This window comes from Phascolarctos cinereus, unplaced genomic scaffold, assembly GCF_003287225.1.
Source record: "Phascolarctos cinereus isolate Bilbo 61053 unplaced genomic scaffold, phaCin_HiC Scaffold_5;HRSCAF=322, whole genome shotgun sequence".
Lineage (NCBI taxonomy): Eukaryota > Metazoa > Chordata > Mammalia > Diprotodontia > Phascolarctidae > Phascolarctos > Phascolarctos cinereus.
In genome coordinates, this window is record NW_027555958.1 from 300,183,335 (window position 1) to 300,203,752 (window position 20,418).

Here is a 20,418-nt window from a genome sequence, read left to right on the forward strand (position 1 = left end):
CAGGGTTGGTGCTCTATCCACTGCGCCACCTAGCTGCCCCTAACTGCTCCCATTTTGCAGATTGAGAAATAGGCTTAGAGATGTTAGATGACTTGCCCAGCTAGGTAGCACAGTGGATAGTGCAATAGACTTGCAGTCAGGAAGACACGAGTTCAAATGGGACCTCAGACACTTACTAGCTGTGTGACTCTGGGCAAGTCATTAACCTCTGTCTGCCTTAGTTTTGTCATCTGTAAAATGGATATAATAATAAAGCACCTACCTCCCAGGATTATTGAGAATAAAATGAGATAACATTTGTAAAGCACTTTGAAAACCTTAAAGTGCCCTGTAAATGAGAGCTGATATTATTATTATTATCATTATTACTCAGTTACTGAGTATCAACATTAGGATTCAAACCCATCTTTCCTTACTCCGAGGCCTATGTTCTTTGTACTATAACACCATTGCTTCTATATTAATAACAGAATTGAGAACTTATTACCCAAAGACGCAGTGTAGGGTAGTGGATCAAAAGCAGTAAGAATCAGTAAGACCTATATTCAAATTATACCTCGGATACTCTCTAAGGTTCTGTCAGTGAAATAATAGTCCTAGACAAAAAAGTAACTATGTATATACACATTTATGTAGTTTACAATTCATGAAACAATACGTATACATTATTCCATTTTGTCCTCACAACAGCTCCATAATATAGGGATTATAGATACTACCGCATCCATTTTACAGATGAGGAAACTGAGGCACAGAGAGTTTAGGTGATATGCCCACAATCCAGGTCTTCTGACACTGAGTTCAGTGTTCTATCCACCATACCATAGCTGTCTCCACGGAACATATATACACATCCTCAGCTGAATTCTTCCTCCAATACCTGATCATGGGGTGAAGGTAACCTTTGGGTTCTTGAAGACTATGCCAGCAGAGTACAAACTTAGGTAGGTCCTGCCAAGCTGGAAAGCTAGACTTTGAGGATGAGCCTGAGAGCCAACTTGCCACTTGCAGAGAAGCTTATCACCAGAATATTAGCCACCAGTTGTGTTATTTTTGGCTATGATAGCTCATGGAACTATGACCTAAGGCATGGATCTATTCACACTGATAAAATCATGGATCTTCAAAGTATTAAAGGAAGTTATGAATAGAGCTAGCCAGTCATGACCACAGAAGAAAAATGTTGGGAAAGGAATAAAAGAAGAGGAGATAGAAGAAGAGGAAGAGAAGGAAAGGGGCACGGAAGATAAAAGAAGCTGGAATGAGGCTTATAGGTTCACAAAGTGAGAAAGAATCAAAAAGTTCATCTACTCCAGGGGTTCTTAATCTGGAGTCTGTGGACTTCAAAAAAAATTGTTTCAATAACTGTATTTGAATATGATCGGTTTCCTTTGTACTCTCATGTATTTTATTTTATACATTTAAAAACATTAATCTAAAATATGGGAAAATTGGAATGCTAGTGCATTGTTGGTGGAGTTGTGAACTGATCCAACCATTCTGGAAAGTAATTTGGAATTATGCCCAAAGGGATACAAAACTGTGTGTACCGTTTGATCCAGCAATACCACTACTAGGTCTGTATCCCAAAGAGATCATAAAAAAGGAAAAGGACCAACATGTAAAAAAAAATTATAGCAGCTCTTTTTGTGGTAGCAAAGAATTGGAAATTGAGGGAATGCGCATCAATTGGGGAATGGATAAACAAGTTATAGTATATGAATATAATGGAATGCTATTATGGTATAAGAAATGAGCAGGCAGACTTCAGAAAAACCTGGAAAGATGTACATGAACTAATGCTGAGTGAAGAGAGCAGAACCAGGAGAACATTGTACCCAGAAACGGCAACATTATGTGATGACCAACTTTGATACACTTAGCTCTTCCCAGTAATACAATGATCTAAGACAATTCCAAAAGACTTAAGATGGGAAATGCTAACCACATCCAGAGAAAGAACTATGGAGTCTGAATGAAGATTGAAGCATACTATTTTCTCTCTTCTTTTTTTTTTCTTTCTTGGGGTTTTTCCCTTTTGTTCTGATTCTTCTTTCACAAGATGACTAATGTGGAAATATGTTTAATATGATTGCACATGTATAGTCTATATCAGATTGTTTGTCTTGGAGGGGAGGAAGGGAGAAAAATTTTAGAACTCAAACTCTTATAAAAGTGAATGTTGAAAACTATCTTCCATGTAATTGGAAAAAATAAAATACTATTAAGTGGGGGGGGGAGAAATATTAAACTGAGAAGAGATTCATAGATTTACCAAATAGCCAAAGGGGTCCATTTAACACAGGTTTTAAATCCCGATCTGGTCCAATTCCCTCATTTCACAGAAGACAAAACTGAGACCCAGAGAACCTAAGTGACTTTCCCAAGGTCATACAGGTGTTAAGTGAAGAGCCAGGATTCAAACTCACATCTTCTGTCTCCAAACCTACTGGCCTTCCCACTGTATTATAACAGTAAAATAACATCCAGCCAGAAGGAGGAAAAGAAACAGAACACAAGGTCCTTGGAATAGTCCCCAAACTAGAGTAATTTGTTCCAGTGTAATTTGGTAATTATGAGTGATTCATAATTGATCATACCAAAGTTAAATCTCTACATGTGAGGTGATTGAGTTGTCCATTCTTGATTTCTCAGGGAAGAAAACATTTTAAATCTGTAATAGTAAAAGTTCCTTCAAAAATCTTGGTAGAATTCAACAATGCAAAGGGAATGAAAGACAAAAAAAGTCAATCCTGTGTAATTGTGATGACCAAATTTGGCCTTGGAGATGAAAAAAGACCCCTTATTTCCTTCTTTACTGAAGTGGAAGGCCATGGTTGTAGAGCATTACATATATATCAACACACTTAGTTAATTGTTAGCTAGTTTTGCTGAACTACTTTTTCAAATCCTTTAACATTCATTTCACAAGGGATGGCTCAATGGTTAGAGCAAGGGAGAGGGACAGATTTAGAAATGAAGGTAAAAATGGGAACAAAAGAGAATAATAAAAAGAAAAAAACCTTAATGGCAAAATGCAGTTCTTCCATTACTGTTTTTGCATCAGAGGCAAGCATAGGATATTTCAGAGGCAAGCATAGTATACTTAGAAGACAAGCATGGGATTTTTTGGAAACAAGTATGGGATATTTCAGAAGCAATCATTTCAATTCTGTCTTTCCCAGCAACTCAAAATCTCTGCCCTTGTCAAATGTTTATAAACATGAACACAAGGCGCAGAGACACATTTCTCCTTACTGAATCACTAAGTGGGTCTCTTAACAGCCTGCATAACTCCTGAGGGAGCTGTGGAAATGAGGAGGGACCCTCAGCCAGAATCATTTGAATCGTCTTTGGCTTTTCGGCTATTTGACTAATTGGCTGCCCTCTTTCCCTGTCATTCACTGGCTTAGCTTCTGGGGCTCTATGACTCATCTCCCAGGACCGGCCCTCTGACTCCTACATTTCTGTGGGCCTTTAGTTTTCTATTTTTCCCTTTCCCAGGTCCTTTTTTGCATTGGCAATTTCCCTCCAAGTCACCTTAACCAGTTACGTGAACTCTTTGGGGGTTACGGGATGCCAGCTGACCCATAGTACGCACTGGTGGGATATGGTGGCAGCTTAACCTTATGCTAATAGATTAAAGGGGTTAAGGGGGAAGTTAATGGATTCCTTAATCAGACCATGACTTAGAGGATGGCAGATTGAGAATCAAAAGGACCCTTATAGGTTATCAAGTCCATCTACCCCTCCCCCCCCATATTATAGATGAGGAGGTAACTGAAGTCCACAGAAGCTAAATGATTAGCCCAGGGTCACACAGCTAGTGCCTGTCTGAGGCAGGATTCAATCCATGTCCTCCAGACTACAAGTCTACTACCCCAGACTGACTCTCAATAACCTTACTGAGAGTACTTATAAATAAGGTCCATCCCATTGCTGCCGAGCAGAGAGGACAAGAGGGCTTTTTTTCCCCCAACACTGCAACATGATCAGCTCCTGCCCTAAGGCACATGTAGCTTCTGCTCTCTAGGTCTAGAGCTTTTGTTTTTTCATTAAATACACGCCCTTCCCCCCTTTCTCTCTTTTCTCTCTCTCTCTCTCTCTCTCTCTCTCTCTCTCTCTCTCTCTCTCTCTCTCTCACACACACACACACACACACACACACACACACACACAATGCCTTCTCTCCTTACTCCAGTCAGATGATGGTAACACGCAAGGGAACATATGATAGAAGTGGTGGTCCCAAGGCCACAGAGTTAGAACTGGAAAGGTCCTCAGAGACTATCCAGTCCAACCCCCTTATTTTACAGATACGGAAACTGAAGAACAGAGAGCTTAAGTGACTTGCCTGAAGCCACACAGATGGTAAAAGCCAGGATTCAAACCCAAGTCGTGTGAATTCAAAACTAGCCTTCTCTCTATTTCACTATGCTTCTTCTCAGGTGTGTGGGGGAAGGGTTCTAAATGAGGAATTGGAGACCTTAGTTCTAGTCCCAGCTCAGCCTCTCACCAGCCATCGGATCAACCGATCAATAAACATTTAGTAAGCCTTTACTGAGCTCCAAGGACTGTGCTAAGTGCTGCTTTGGGGCAAATAACTTTACCTCTCTAAAACTCAGTTCCCTCATCTGTAAAACGGGGAGAATATCTCCTATCCTGTCTACTTCATCGGACTGTTGTAAGGATCAAAAGAGGCAACAACAAGATGATGATGATGATGATGATGATGATGATAGCTGAAATTTATATAGCACTTCAAGGCTTGCAAAATGCTTCCTATTATCTCATGAGTCTCATAATGACCCTGAGAGGCAGATATATTATTATTCCCACTCTATAGATGAGAAAACAGACTAAGGAAGGGTAAATGACTTTTCTAAGATCACACAGCCAATAAATGCAAAGCAAGGTGCAATGCAAATGCAGGATTTGAACTAAGGTCTTCCAAACTATGCACCATGCCATACTATCCTTTGATACAGGACCACAGGAACACTGAGGTGGTATAGCAGGTGGAGCGCTAGCTGGAGTCAGAAAGACTCATCTTCTTGAGTTCAAATCTGGTCTCAGACACTTGCTAGCTAGGTGACCCTGGGCAAGTCACTTAACCCTGCTTGCCTCAGTTTCCTTGTCTGTGAAATGAATCAGAGAAGAAATGGCAAACCACTCCAGCATCTTTGCCAAGAAAACCCCAGATGGTGTCACGAAGAGTTGGACACAACTGAAAGGACTAAACAACAACAAATAGGACCATAGATCAAAGATTGAAAGCTGACCATCACTGAGACCTAGTTCCATCCTGATGACCCTGCTTTCCTAGACATCCTTTCCTGCATTGGCTCATTGGTCATGATGAGGGGAGTAGGAATATCGCTTTTTTCTCCATTACCATGTCCAGATTCTCCCTCTACTACATCACTCTGTAACCTCTCCTTTGAGGTTTACACTATCCAAATTTATCATCCAATCAAGATCCTGGTGGCCATTTTTCCAGGTCATTTTTCCTCCTTTCTCAATGAGTTCAGTTCCTTGATCAATGTCTTTCTCTCCACCCAAATTCCTGCCTTCCTACTTGGAGACTAACATCCATGTCAATGGTCCCTTAAATATTCTAACTTCCCCGTTCTTTCATCTCAGTTCTCTTGATCTATTCCTATACATGATCTCAGATACACACAGAGATGCTCATACCCTTAATCTTGCCATCACACACAAGTGTTCTACTTCTATATTCATGTACCCTGAAATTCTTTCATCTGATCATAAATTTTTATCATTCTCTTTTCCTATGCCTTTTGACACCTAATCCTGTTCTCACTATTTCCTCCATCCCTCAATACTTTCCCAGGTTACCCCTCCTGCACTGGCTACATTCTCCTCTTCCCAGTCTTGATCCCTTAATAAAACTCTATACTATTCTCTACTCTCTAACGCCTTGCCCTCTCATCCTATTGTCAATCAAGTCTTGCCAAACTCGATTCTAGATCACCACCATCTGCCTCCTTCTCTCCTAATCACATGTTGCATAGAGCTGGTAGAAGTCATAAAACCATGCTGGATTGAGTCTACTACAAATTTATGTTATCTAATCTCAACTGGGTCGTTACCACAGCAAAGTAATCCTTCTCCTATTCTCTTAATTATTCTCTATCCCACTCACTGCAGTGGCTATTCCAATCTTTTTTCCTTCTTTCTTCTAGCCTCCCACACCACTTTCTTCCCACACCCCCTTCCTAAGCACCTTGCTTCATATTTCACTGAAGACATTGAGGCCGTCCATGAGAGCTCTCTCTTCTTTTCCTACTTCAAATTCTTCTGACGTTATCCCCTTCCACGTCTTTCTTCACAGGAAACTGACAAAAGAGGTGGCTCTTCTCCTGGCCCAGGCCAACTCCTTTATGTGTGCCTTTCTTCTCCAGCAGATTCTCCCCTCTGTTAGTCCTGCTCTATCAATTATCTCTCCCTGTCTACTGGCTCCTTTGCTACTATCTATAAACATGACCATGTCTCCTTTGTCATCAAAAAACTATTATCTGAGTCTACTACCCCCGCTCACTATCTTCTATATATATACATACATACATACATGTATACATATATACACATACAGATATATTTCTCCTTCCCTTTTCTGCTAACCTTGAAAATTTCATCTTCACTTGGTGCCTACGCTGGTTTTCTCCTTGTTTGCTTCTAAACCTTCAGCAGGCTGGCTTCCAAGCACGTCATTCAAATGATTCCACTCTTTCCAAAGGTAACAGTGATTTCTTAATTAACAAATCGAATAGCCTTTTCGTGATCTTCATCCTATTCGACCTCTCTACAGCCATTGATATTGTTCCTTACCTCCTGCTGGATACTCTCTCCTCTTTTAGTTTTTCCCCTACCCATATTTCGTCTGTCTCCTGTTTTATCTTCATCTTTGTCATGCCCCCTAACTGGGAGTGTTCCTCAAGGCTCTGTCCTGGGTCCTTTCCTTTTTTCTTTCCACATTCTCTCTCTTGCTGACTTCATTGGCTCTCATGTGGTCAGTTATCATCTCTATGAATTGCAGATGATTTTACATCTACATTTGGACCCATAGCTCCAGTTTCGAATCTCCAGCTGCCTACTGGGCCTTTTAAGCTGGATGTCACATAGGCATGTCAAAGTCAACACATTTGAAATGGAGTTCTTTGCTCCGAACTTCTTTCCCTTGTAAACTTCCCAAGAGGGGACCATCATCTTTCTAGCTACCAGTTCATAACTTTGTTTTCATTGCTCTCAGTTACCCCACCTATCTGATCAGTTACCAGATGTTGACATTTCTACCTTCACAATATCTTTTGTGTATGTCCTCTTCACCTTACTCACACAACCACCACCCTAAGTCAATTATGCACTCCCATTTGCTTATTAATAGCCTTCTAATCAGTATCCTCGTCTTAAATCTCTTACCACTTCAGTCCAGCTTCCACATAGCTACCAGACTGATATTCCTTTTTTAATTTCTTTTTTATTTTTATAGTACTTTATTTTTTCCAATTACATGTAAAGACAATTTTAAACACTCATTTTAATAAAATTGTGAGTCCCAAATTTTTTCCTTCCCTCCCAGAAAGGTAAGAATTTTAAATAGGTTATATGCTTGCAATCATGTAAAATATATTTCCACATGAAGACTGATTTTCTTAAGGCATAGGTTTGCTGTGTCACCTTTCTACTCAATAAACTCCAGTAGTTCCCTATTACTTATAGGATCAAATATAAAGTCCTGTATTTGGCATTTAGGGACAGCTCAGTGGTGAAGTGGATAGAGTGCCAGGCCTGGAGTCCTCTTCCTGAGTTCAAATCTGGCCTCAGATACTTCCTAGCTGAGTGACCCTGGGCAAGTCACTTGGCTTATTTTTGCCAAGAAAACTCCAAATGGAGTCATGAAGACTCAGATGTGACTGAACAACCACATTTAACATTTAAGGCTCTTTACAAGCTGGCCCCTTCCTACCTTTTCTATCCTTCCACACTTTACTTCCCTCCATACACTCTACAATCCAACAATACCAGCCTGCTTGCTGTGCTTCATACATGACACTCTATTTCCCACCTCCATTCCTTTGTACTGGCTATTTCCCATGCCTGGAATGCTCTCCCTCCCCACCTCCCCTTCTTGACATGGCTGACTCTTTTCAAGACTCAGTTCGAAAGTTATCTTCTGCAGGAGGCCCTACCAGTAAGAACCTTGAAGGCAGGGACTGTTTGGATTTTTTTTTTACCTTTCTTTAATCCCCAGTAATCCCTATTTGGGATTTTCTTAGCAAAGATGCTGGAATGGTTTGACATTTCCTTCTTCAGTTCATTTTATAGATAAGGAAACCGAGGCAAACAAGTTAAGTGACCTGCCCAAGGTCACACAGCTAGTAAGTGTCTGAGGCTGGATTTGACCTTAGTTCTTCTTGACTCTAGGCTCTGTGGTCTATTCACTGTGCCACCTAGCCATCCCTCTCACTTAACATATGGAGAAACTGAGGCCCAGGGAAGTTGAGACTTGCCTAAGATCACAAAGATAGCAAGTGCCAGAGGTGGACTGAAAGTGCTTCCCAGTGTCCCTCCTTTACCCTAGCTCCAAGAACGGTGCTTGTCTTGTTCTGTTTCATTTGTCCTTTTTAGTTTCAGGTGCCAGCAGTGATGCCCACCAGATCTGGGAGTTTGCACTATGGTGACTTTGGAGTCAGAATTCTAGGCAGGAGGTTGTAGCCAGACAGCAAGCCAGCTGGGCAGGGAAGTCCTAAGGTTCCAGGTACCTAGGATTCAGTTCTGATAAGGGTTTCAGACTTGGAATTTGGAGTGTGCTCTATATTAACCCAATCCCCTTTCCCACCCCAAAGATTGAGGTGATATCAGAGGAGAGAGTAGATTATGTCATCCATGAATGTGGAATAAGTTTGCATACTTGTGATTATACCTTTGAATCTAAATATTTCCTTGTAAAAGCTAATTAGACTGTTAATGTCTAAATGGAACTGGGGCGCAAGGGACCTCCCCCCTACAATTGGGGAGCTCCATTGGAGGAAGCCGGAGCCATTTGCAGAAAGCCTAGACACCCCTAATTCCCTTAAGGATACCAGATAAACCTGAGGGAAGGGGTGAAATGGAAGTTAATCTGGCCTTCCTGCCAGCAAGGTAGTTAGTGCTACAGAGGGAAAGAACTGATTAAATATAGAATAATTTCATATGTGTATATGTACATATTATATATGCATATATAATATGTATATATATTTTATTTTATAAAACACAATAAAATATGAAAGTTCTTCACAATATAGCTCCTTCCTACCTTCCTAGTCTCTTTACGTGCTATTCCCCTCCAAACTCTACAGTCTAGCCTTATTGGTCTACTTAGGATGTCCACAGAGACGTTCCATCTCCCATTTCAGTTTTTCTGTACTAGCTGTGTCCCAGGTCTAGAATACTTCTCGTCCTCACCACTACTTCCTATAATCCCTGGTTTCCTTTGAGATTAAGCTCAAATGCCATCTTCTGAGGGTTGCCTTTCCTGATCACCCCAACTGCTGATGTCTCCTCCTTCCAGATTATCTGGTAACTGCTTTGTATGTTTCTTGTATGTACCTGTACATGTACCATGTTGTCTCTCCCTCTCTTATTGGAATGGAAGCCCTCTGAGGCAAGGGCCTGCTCCACTTTTGTCTTTCTATTGCTAGTACTTGACACAGGGCTTAGCACTTAGGGGGGTACTTAATTGCTGTTTGTTCTTTGTTCTCGAAGAGGACCAATGATATCAGGAGGGTGATGTCTTGACTTGCAAGTGAACTGAATTTGTGTGAGACAGGCCTGTGCAAAGTCATCAGCTTCATTCTCTCCTCAGAGTCATGGGAATCCAGTGGCAAGACATAGGTCAAGATGATTGGCGATGGCCCTGGATGCAGTGGGAGACCGTGGCTTTTTTAAGCTAAGAGAATACTTAATAAGGGCTTGTTGATTAAATGCTTGATAAATGGCTAATGACAATTCCTTATCTGAGACAAGATAACCTGTAGGGTTGTTGTGAGATGCAAATGAGAAAATACACAAAAAGTGAAACTACAAATCCACATACCAGTGCAAGCTAGGATAACTTCTTTAGGCTCGTAGGTCTAGAACTGAAAGAGACTTCAGAGGATATCTAGTCCAACTCCTCCTTTTACAGATAAAGAAACTGAGGCCAGGTTAGGTTAACTGATCTGCTCAAGGTTACACAGGTAATAATTATTAGAAGTGAGATTTGAACCCAGGACCTCCAAAGCTAGTTCTCTGGATAAGATAATTATTTATAATTTTAATTGTATTATAATTAATATAAGATAATTATATTATAATTAATATAAGGTAATTATAATTTGGATAAGATAATTCCTTATCTGATTCAGATGGCAAGGAGAAGTAGGGGCTAAAGAAAACCAGCACCAGATTGATCAGACTCATATTTCATCCTAGAGTGTGGCTATGAGGAACATAGCTCTCTCTCACCGTCTACTGGCTCCTTCCCTACTGTCTTTAAACACGCCCTGTTCCTACAACACCTGGGAATGAAGGCAGGACTTCATTCTTCTCCGTTCTGGTTTTTTTTTTTTTTATGATTTTCCATTCTAGCCTTGGTCTAATTCTCTTGGTATTCTATTCCAGTTGACTTGGCTCGGGTTGAGCTTCTACTCCAGTCTGTTCCATTCAATTTGACATTTCAGCTTCCTTCCCTGGCCCTCACCCACCACCCCCATTTGCTCAATGTGATTTCCTTTTGATTGTGCCATCAATGTTTTCCAGAAACACTAGCTTCTCACAAGGACTCCTGTTATGTCTGTGGCTCAGACTACCAGCTGTTAACCCCTCCCACTTCAGTGGGGCTCTGATACACAGGATTAGAAAAGGAAAGACAGGAAAAGTGGCTCAGGGGCTGGAGTACTGGACTTGGCATCAGAAAGAGCCAAGTTCAAATCCTGCCTGAGACACTTAGTAACTGTGCGATCCTGGACAAGACACTTTACCCCTGCGTGTCTTGTTTTCTTTATCTATAAAATGAGAGGATTGGCCTCCAGGGTTCATTACAGTTCCAAATATATGTTCCTATGAGCCTAGGATAGTTCCTGAGGACCTTAAATGCCTGTCTGTGCTAGCAGAATCCCCTTGTCTCCTCATCCTGCTTTGATAATTAAACCTTGCATTCCACTGACTTGCTTTCCTTCCTTCTTTCCTTCCTTTTTATCTTCTTTCCTTCCTTTCTTCCTCCAATTCCTCCTCCTCTCCCTCTGTCCACAAGGGTAGTCATACCTTTGCATATTTGTGCTCTGTCCAAAGGAATATAAATTTTGATCACTTATACTTCACAAGATATCTTGGGGTTTGGGGGGCTAGATTTTTTTTCTTCCCTACTTATTTATTCTATCATTTTTTTCCAGAAAAATTGGAACAATTAACTCTTTTGTCTCATACAATGTTCATTTACGATTTCTTGAAATATAGCTTAGGAAAAACCAGGCTTTGATAAAGCCCATTGGGATTCAAATGGAGCTATTGACTATGCCTTTAAACCCAACTCACTCTGGCTCTAGCTGATTGGCCAATAATAGGTTCCAGTCCAAGCTTCACTTGCTCATTGTTTGGGTTTTGATGGCTCAGAGTGAGTGTAAATAGCCACTGTTTCTTGTTCTGGGCAGGAGCTCTGAACGTCTTCCCCTCTCTGAATGATTCTTTTGAGAAGGCAAACTAGGCCATCTTTTGCCTCAATTCTTATCTAGCCTTTAATCACTGAATGGATATTGCCTCAGACAAACTGAGACTAGGGAAAGACCTGAGCTTAAAAAGGCCAAAGTCTCTCACTGCATCTGGGGCCATCACCTGTCATCCTGATCAATGTCTTGCCACTGGACTAGTGAGGCTAATGACTTTGCACAGCCTAGCCTCACTTAAATCCAATCCACTTGCAAGTCAAGACATCACTTTTCTGATATCGCTGGTCCTCTTCTAGAATGAAGGACAAACAAAAAGCTTTCCTACAGAGCCCTGGTGGCATTTCCTGGGCCTTCCTGCAAAGTTCAGCCAAATGAAAGCAGTTTTAATAAATAAAGAAGTTGGTTACAATTGGAGCTGAGGCCCAACAGACAGACCCAGGCTGCTAAGCTTCCTTCTCAGCAACATCTAAACTGATATATTGAGAGGTTAAGGAACCTGATCATGTACATAGTCACGTAGCTAGAACATCTCTGACACATGACTGGAAGCCAGGTCGTCCTGTCTCCAATTCCTGTTTCTCCATCCCAAACCCCCAACTGCCTCTTTTGTGGTAAAAAAAAAAAAACAAACCAAAAACCTAATGATAAATGTTGGAGAAGATGTGGGAAAATTGGGACACTAATGCATTGTTGGTGTAGTTGTGAACTGATCCAACCATTCTGGAGAGCGATTTGGAACTATGCCCAAAGGGTGACCAAACTGTACATACCCTTTGACCCAGCAATACCACTACTGGGTCTGTATCCCAAAGAGATCATAAAAAAGGGGAAAGGACCCACATGTATAAAAATATTTATAACACCTCTTTTTGTGGTGGCAAAGAATTGGAAATTGAGGGGATGCCCATCAATTAGGGAATGGCTGAACAAGTTGTGGTATATGAATGTAATGGAATACTATTGTGCTATAATAAATGATGAGCAGGTGGACTTCAGAAAAACCTGGAAAGATTTACACGAACTAAAGCTGAGTGAAGAGAGCAGAACCAGGAGAACATTGTACACAGTAATAGCAACATGGTGTGATGACCACCTTTGTTAGACTTATCTCTTCTGAGCAATACAATGATCTAAGACATCTCCAAAAAACTCGTGATAGAAAATGCTATCCACATCCAGAGAAAGAACTATGGAGTCTGAATGCAGATTGAAGCACACTATTTTCTCTTCTTTGTTTTTTTGTTTTCTTCTTTTTCTTTCTTGCAGTTTTCCCCTTTTGCTCTGATTCTTCTTTTACCACATGACTAATGTGGGAATATGTTTAATATGGTAGTACAGGTATATTTGGATTATGGATTGCATGCCATTTTGGGGAAGGAGGAGGGAAAATTTAGAACTCAAAATCTTCTAAAAGTGAATATTAAAAACTAAAAACAAATGAGAAAAGTAAATCAATCAATCAATCAATCAATAATTGCTTGTTATCTTAAAAAAAATTCCTCATCTGGAAGGAAGGAAACATTTATTAAGTACCCAGTATGCTCTAGGCACTGTGCCATGCATTTTACACATTTGATCCTTAAAACAATCCTGAGAGGCAGACTTATCACAATCCCCATTTTACAGCTGAGGAAACTGAGGCAGAGGTTTAGCGCCTTGTCCAGGGTCACACTGTTAGTAAGTGTCTGAGGTTGGATTAATAATAATAGTTAGCATTTAAATAGCACTTACTGTATGCTAAGTGCTGCCCTAAGAGCTTTACAAAGATTATCTCATTTGATTTATTTTTCTACATTTCCCCCCCCTTTTTTTAGGCAATTGGGGTTAAGTGACTTGCCCAGGGTCACACAGCTAGTAAGTGTCACGTGTTTGGTCTGAGGCCGCATTTGAACTCAGGCCTTCCTGGCTTCAGGGCCAGTACTCTATCCACTGCACCATCTAGCTGCCCCCCATCTCATTTGATTTTCATAACAACCCTGTGAGGTAGGTGCTATTATCAACCCCATTTTACAGTTGAGGAGACTGAGGCAAACAGAGGTTAAGGGACTTGCCCAAGATCACTTGGCTAGTAAGTATCTGTGGCTGGATATGAACTCAGGTCTTCCTGATTCTCGGCCCAGAGCTTTATCCACTACACGACTTACCTGGTAATGGTGCCTTTCCCAGCCAGGTCCAGCTAGGCAGGGACCGCCAATGACAACTTTTCATTCGTTCATTCATTCATTCATTCATTCAAGACCTTACAACTTTTGTCTGCATGCACATGTTCTCCATGTCTGGAATGAATTCTCTCCTCATCTTTGCCTCTTGAAAGCCCTAGTTTTCTCCAGAGCTGAGCTCAAACATTCTCTCTTATGTGAAGCTTTCCCTGACCTTCCACCCCCTTCTTATTGCTTCTTCCCATTACCTTGAACTGATTTTGTTTATACTAATATATGTATAATTAGTATCCCTCAGTGGAAGATAAGATCCTTAAGGGTAGGGGCTGTTTCATTGTTTTCTTTTTGTCCCTAGACAGAAAATTAGATAGAGAGGTAGAGAGGTAGGTAGAAAGAAAGATGGGCAGATGGAAAGAAAGAAAGAGAGAAAATGGGAGAGAGAGGGAGGGAGGGGGAAAAGAAGGAAAAAAGCAAGCAAGCAGACATGTAAATGCTTATGTGCCAGGCATTGTGCCAAGGGCTGGAGGTACCATACAAATACAATCAAGAAAGACAGACACCATGTAAAGGGGAGCTGTATGGGTAGGAAGTGGAAAGGTGGCCTGATCTGGCCTTGATTTCAGGCAAGAGAAGGTGAAAATTCACCCATCATACCCAAGGTGGTTCCCAGGATGGAGTCTAAGTCTTTGGTGGGGAGGAGGTAAGAATGCTAACCAAAGTGAAGGTATATAGCAGGTGCTTAATAAATGCTTGTTGCTTAATTGATAGGTTAATTATCATTAAAAGAATCTACTGAAGGGGTTCCCACTTTAGGGTATGTATACTCCCAGAGGCTAAGGAGCTTGCCAAAAGGTGTAGGGAGTATTTGGTAAATAATTATACTATTCTACTGAAATTAATCTATTTTCTTCCTTATGGTAAACTCTAGAATTTATTTCTTTTCATATTGAATGTAGATAAGGGAAGCCTGTATGAAAAGCAAAGGGAGGGGGGAGAAGACTGAAAAAGGTGGGACCCCCTGATATACTGTGTGCAGAGAGTTGTCTTGGGGGTGGGGGAGAGATGAAAAGTTTAGATGAAGTAGAGATTGTATTGGCTTATCCATCCCATGGATCATAGTCAGAGTTGGTTCTGGCCAATTGTGTGTTCCACTTTGCTGCATAGACATAACATGATCTCTCTCCTCAGAGAATATATAAGAAAAAGGAGGATAAGACACAAGAGAGGGCTAATTATATAGTTGCAAAACAAAGTGCTATGATGCCAGGTCCAAGAGAGTACAACAATGACTTTTTGGAAGGGAGAATCAAGGAAGGCTTCATGGAAAGGATAGTTTTCAAAAAGTTGGCAGACTGTAGTCTATTGCAAAGGCCATACACAAAGCATTTCCAGCTTGGCAGAAAATGACAGAGTTTATAATACTCTGGTTTAGCCTTTGAGAACCCAGGGCTACCTCCATGCAAGGAGGACATTAATGGAAGAATTTATTCATACTAATGTGTAAATGGTGAATTCCTGTCTGTGAGCAAGGTTTAATAAGGGAGAGGGAGGAACAAGCCCCTAAAGAGGTTGGGAAATCTAAAAGGAGGGAAAATAGAGCACAAAACATGTGTTTTGAGGTGCTAAGATTAAACCTTCACACCAGTATTTTCTAAGACCAGCTCTGTTTCCAGAGTCCAGTGGCCTTTAGCTGCAGGGACTTTGCCTAACAACCAGCCTACTCGCAAACTAAAAAGAAAAATGTTCTTTTTCAGTTTCAGACACTGGCCTAATATGTTTTCCCTAAAGCCATCAGTCCTGAACAAATCAACCCAGGCTGCCCTCCCACTCACTCAGCTTCCCTCCACCACAGCCAGCTGAGGACTGAATCAGCCATGATGACAAAGCCCCTTCAGTTGTTAGGAGAGATAATTCCGGGGCCTAATCCCATCCATGTGTTCTCCCTAAATGAAATCCATGGGCACACCAAAGACTATGCCAATCAGCTGCCTCTTCCTGACTTCTGCCCTCCCCAACATTTTCCATATCTAAGCCGGCAATAGGAACAAGTGGTATTTGTCATGGGACAAGCTTAATTCACAGTTAATGTATTTGTACGATAATATCGGTACCACGTGGTACTCAAGTCAATGCACCAAGTCAAGAAGCATTATTAAGTGTTTGCCAGGCACTGTGCTAAGTGTTGGGAACATAAAGTAAGTTAAAAGAACTCACAGACTAAGTGAGGGGGGTGGTGTGTGGCAGGGGGTTGGGGGGGGGAGGTAGAGAAGACAACATGCAAACAATTATGTACAAATGAGATAAATTGGAATTAATTAATGGAGAAAAAGCACTAGCATTACAAAGGAGCAGGAAACATTTCAGGTAGAAGGTGGGATTTTAGTTGGAACTTGAAAGAAGTGGGAGAAGCCAGGAAGGGGAGTTGAGAAGGAAGCAAATTCCAGGCATACGGGACAGCCAGTGAAAATGCAAGATGGACTCGCAAGGAAGCCAGCATCACCCGATCACAGAGTGTGGAGAGGAGTAAGGTGTAAGAAGACTGCAAAGGAGGAAAGGGGCCAAGTAGTGAAGGTTTTTAAAAGCCAAACGAAGGACTTTATATTTGATCCTAGAGGTGTTAGGGAACCACTGAGAGGAGGCAGGTGTTGGGAGGAAGAGAGGGCAGGAGATGTGAAAGAGTGATCTACAAAAGATCCAAAAGTTGCTTTCTGAGCAGGGAGTTTCTAAAAATGTCTTCTCAGCCTCTTGAGAATGTCCTAGACTAGGGCTCACCAACTTCTCTAGTGTGGAGCAAGGTGGGTATTGTTGATGGACATGGCTGGCACAGGTCTGATGTGGACATGAGTGTTGGGAGAGGAAAATAAGCAAGGGAGATATATAAGAGAAATATAGGATGAAGGAAGAAATGAGAAAGAAAGAAGGAGTGGTAGAAATGATAGAGCACCATAGACAATTTATTTATTTATTTACTTTGGTTAGGCAATGGGGTTAAGTGACTTGCCCAGGGTCACACAGCTTGTAAGTGTTATGTGTCTGAGGCCAGATTTGAACTTAGGTCCTCCTGAATTCAGGGCCGGTGCTTTATCCACTGTGCCACTTACCTGCCCCCATAGACTTTATTACCACCCTGAAAGGGTCATTCTGTACCCTCAGCTCCACAGGTTGTCAGCAGGACCTAGGACAGTGTTACCAGCACACTGTTACCCCATGATCCTTTTTAGAAATCGATAATACCAGTTCTCACTTTGTAATATAAATATAGCAATAATTATTATTAATAGCTCACATTTCTATAACACTTCCAGATTTACAAAGCATTTACCTCACAATACCCCTATCCGGTAGGAAAAGCAGGTGTGACCATCCCCATTTTATGTACATGGAAATAGTCTCAGAGAGGTGGAGTGACTTACCTACCCATCCATGATCTAACAACCAGTAAGTCTCAAAGCTGGGTGCTCTCTGGTCCACTGGCTTCATTTTTAGGTAAAGGCAATGATGTCCAGGGATCCCCCCCAGCTGGTGCTGCCCCCCATTACTATACATACATATGTAATTACTATATTTTGTTGTTGTTAAGTCATGTCTGACTTTTTGTGACACTGCGGGCAATCATTGGAGAAGACCGTGATGCTGGGAAAGACTGAAGGCAAAAAGAAAAGGGGACAGTAGAGGATGAAATGGATAAATAGTGTCGTGGAAACAACAAATATGAACTTGGATAGACTTTGAGTGATAGCAAAGGACAGAAGGGCCTGACGTGCTATGGTCTGTGCAGTCACAAAGAACAACAGGTGCTTAATAAATACCTATAGAACTGACCTGCCCCAAGGTCACAAGATAGTGGCAGAATTGGAACCAACTTCCTTAGCTTCTAGTGGAGCGCTCTTGCCTCCTTACTACTTCATCTTTCCAGTCTGATTAGTTATTACTTGTCCTTACACACTTTAACCAAAATAGCACACTTGGTATCTCCCACCTCCATGCCTTTGCCTAGGAGGCTCTCACTCTTTACCTCTGCCTCTAGAAACTCCATGTTCTAGCTGTGTGACCCTGGACAAGTCACTTAACTCCATTGCTTAGCCAAAACCAAACTAAAACAAACAAACAAAAAAACTCCATGTTCTCTTCAAGGTCCAATTCAAATGCCACTTTCTTCAAGAGGCCCTTTGTGATTCTGCAAATTGCTGTATTGCCTCCCCATCACCTCATACTTATTTTGTACTGGTTTGCTTTTTCATGAATACATTATATCTCTCTTATTCTTTCCCCACTAGAATATAAACTCTCCAAGGTCAAAGTATCTTTCACTGTATCCTCAGAGGCCATCATAGTAAATACTTGTTGATAGATTGATTGCACACATTGTATCTCATTAAGACATTCCCTTGCCTACAGAATGAGGAGTCTCTATTTTATAATATTATCTTAACACTCTATGTTCTAATACCATAAAATAAGTGAATATATCCAGACATCTGAGAGCTAGAAGAGAACTGGGTTGCCTGAGAAAGAGCCATCCACAGATCGCAGAGTGAATAAAGTGGATAAATTATCTAATCACTTCCCTGGGGAAACAGAAAACAATCTAATGCTCAGATATTGTGACTTTGGGGATCCCTGAGCCCAAGAAATAACTGGACATAGCAGGGTGGTTCCCAGTCCCATGCAGGTCTCACCACTTGAGGCAGTGACCATCTACCCACCCTGGGAGTTAAGGGGGAGGCAAAGTCCACACTGGCCATACCCTCCTTTGGGCCCTGAAGACTCACCTGGCATATCAGGGGCTGGACTGAGAATCATGAAGGCATCAGACAGGCCGGCTTTGACAGGGTGCTGGGTGGAATTGATGTCCAGGACGGACATTGGGATCTGAAAGGGGGAGAAGATCCTGAAGAGACCTGGTCTAGTTGGGCACATCCCTTAGGGGAAACAAGGCAGACAGAATGACCATGACCTCTACATTCCAAAGGTAATCCCCAGTCCTGAAGAGATGTTCTCCTCCTGTGCCCACAAACAAACCTACACTACTCCACCTAGGTAATTCCCTCTAGCCCTACAACACATGCAGTGAAGTTTTAGGCTGAGCTCCTAAGGTGACCCCTTAATGCCCAATGGATCAAATCTAAACTCCTCATTTTGACGTTCAAGAATACTCCACTAATGGCTCATTCTCTCACTCCTCAATTTATGGCTCTTTTACTTATCAATTTGTTCACCATCCTTTATATTGGACCATTCTACATACCTTTGCTCAACCCATATCCTCTACCTGAAGCACTCTCTCCCTCTGTTCTACTTAGGCCATGTTCATTATGCACATGCTAGAAGAGCCCTGGCTTTGGAATCAGAGAACTCACAGAAGACCCTAATTTCTGAATTAAAAGGGACTTGAGCCATCATCCAATCCAACCCAAACCTGAAAAAGCATCCCCATTATAACATGTCTAACAAGTGGTCAACCAACCTTGACTCAAAGTCCTCCAGACAGGGGGATCCCACTGCCTACTAAGGCAGCTTATTCCACTTTGGGATAACCCTGAATGTTGGGAAGTTTTTCCTTATATTAAGCTGAAATTTGACTTTTTGATTCTTTAACTCTTTGATCCTGGTTCTGCCTTCAGGACCAAGGAGAACAGTCTAATCTTTCTTCCATCTAGTCTAGAAAATACTGGAAGGCAGCTGTCATGACCCTCCACTTCTCCAGGTTAACCATTCCCAATTCTTTCAACCAATGGTCAAATAGCATGAATTCAAGGCCATTTGATCATTCAGTTTAACCCTTTCTGGAGACTTGCCTACTTATTAATATCTTTTTTTAAAAATGGGATGCCCAGAACTGAACTTATTCACATAAGATCTGACTAGGGCAAGGTATAGCGGGACTATCACCTACTTATTCTGGAAGTTAGGCCTCTCTTATTGTAACACTACATTGCATTAACTTTGGGGATTGCCATATCACACAGTGAATTCATATTGAGTTTGCATTCCACAAAAATCCCCAGACCTTTTACAGATGGACTTCTTTCTAGCCATGCCTCTCCCATCTTGTGCTTCTGAAGTTGATTTCTTGAGCCCAAGTGTAAGATTTTATAGTGGCCCCTATTAAATTTTATCGCATCTGATTCACCCTGAGTTTTCTAGCCTGCCAATATCTGTCATCTGTTGTGTTTACTAGGTGATGTAGGGCAAAGAGTGATGGACTTAGGAGCAGCTAAGTGGCACAGTGGATAGAGCACCAGCCCTGAAGTCAGGAGGACCTGAGCTCAAATCCGGCTTCAGACCAAACACTTGTCTTGTACTAGCTGTGTGACCCTGGGCAAGTCACTTAACCCCAATTGTCTGATAAATAAATTAATCCCTTCTTTGACACTTATTAACTGTGTGACCCTGGGTAAATCACTGAACCATCTTTAGCCTCAGTCTCCACATCTGTAAAATGGGGATTACAAGAACACCTACCTCACAGGGTGGTTGTGAGGATCAAATGAGATTGCACATTTAAAGCACTTTGCAAACCTTAAAGTACTATATAAGTGCTAGCT

At 41.5% G+C, this 20,418-nt stretch overlaps 1 protein-coding gene across 2 annotated transcripts in view; it reads right to left on the minus strand.

Annotated features, from left to right (window-relative positions):
- PLXDC1 (plexin domain containing 1) overlaps positions 1-20,418 on the minus strand; it is a 108,400-nt gene that overhangs the window by 40,111 nt on the left and 47,871 nt on the right. For both annotated transcript variants that reach the window (XM_020997700.2, XM_020997699.2), the window contains one exon: positions 18,643-18,742. In XM_020997700.2, the coding sequence (XP_020853359.1) occupies positions 18,643-18,742 (100 nt within the window). The remainder of the gene's footprint in view (positions 1-18,642; positions 18,743-20,418) is intronic.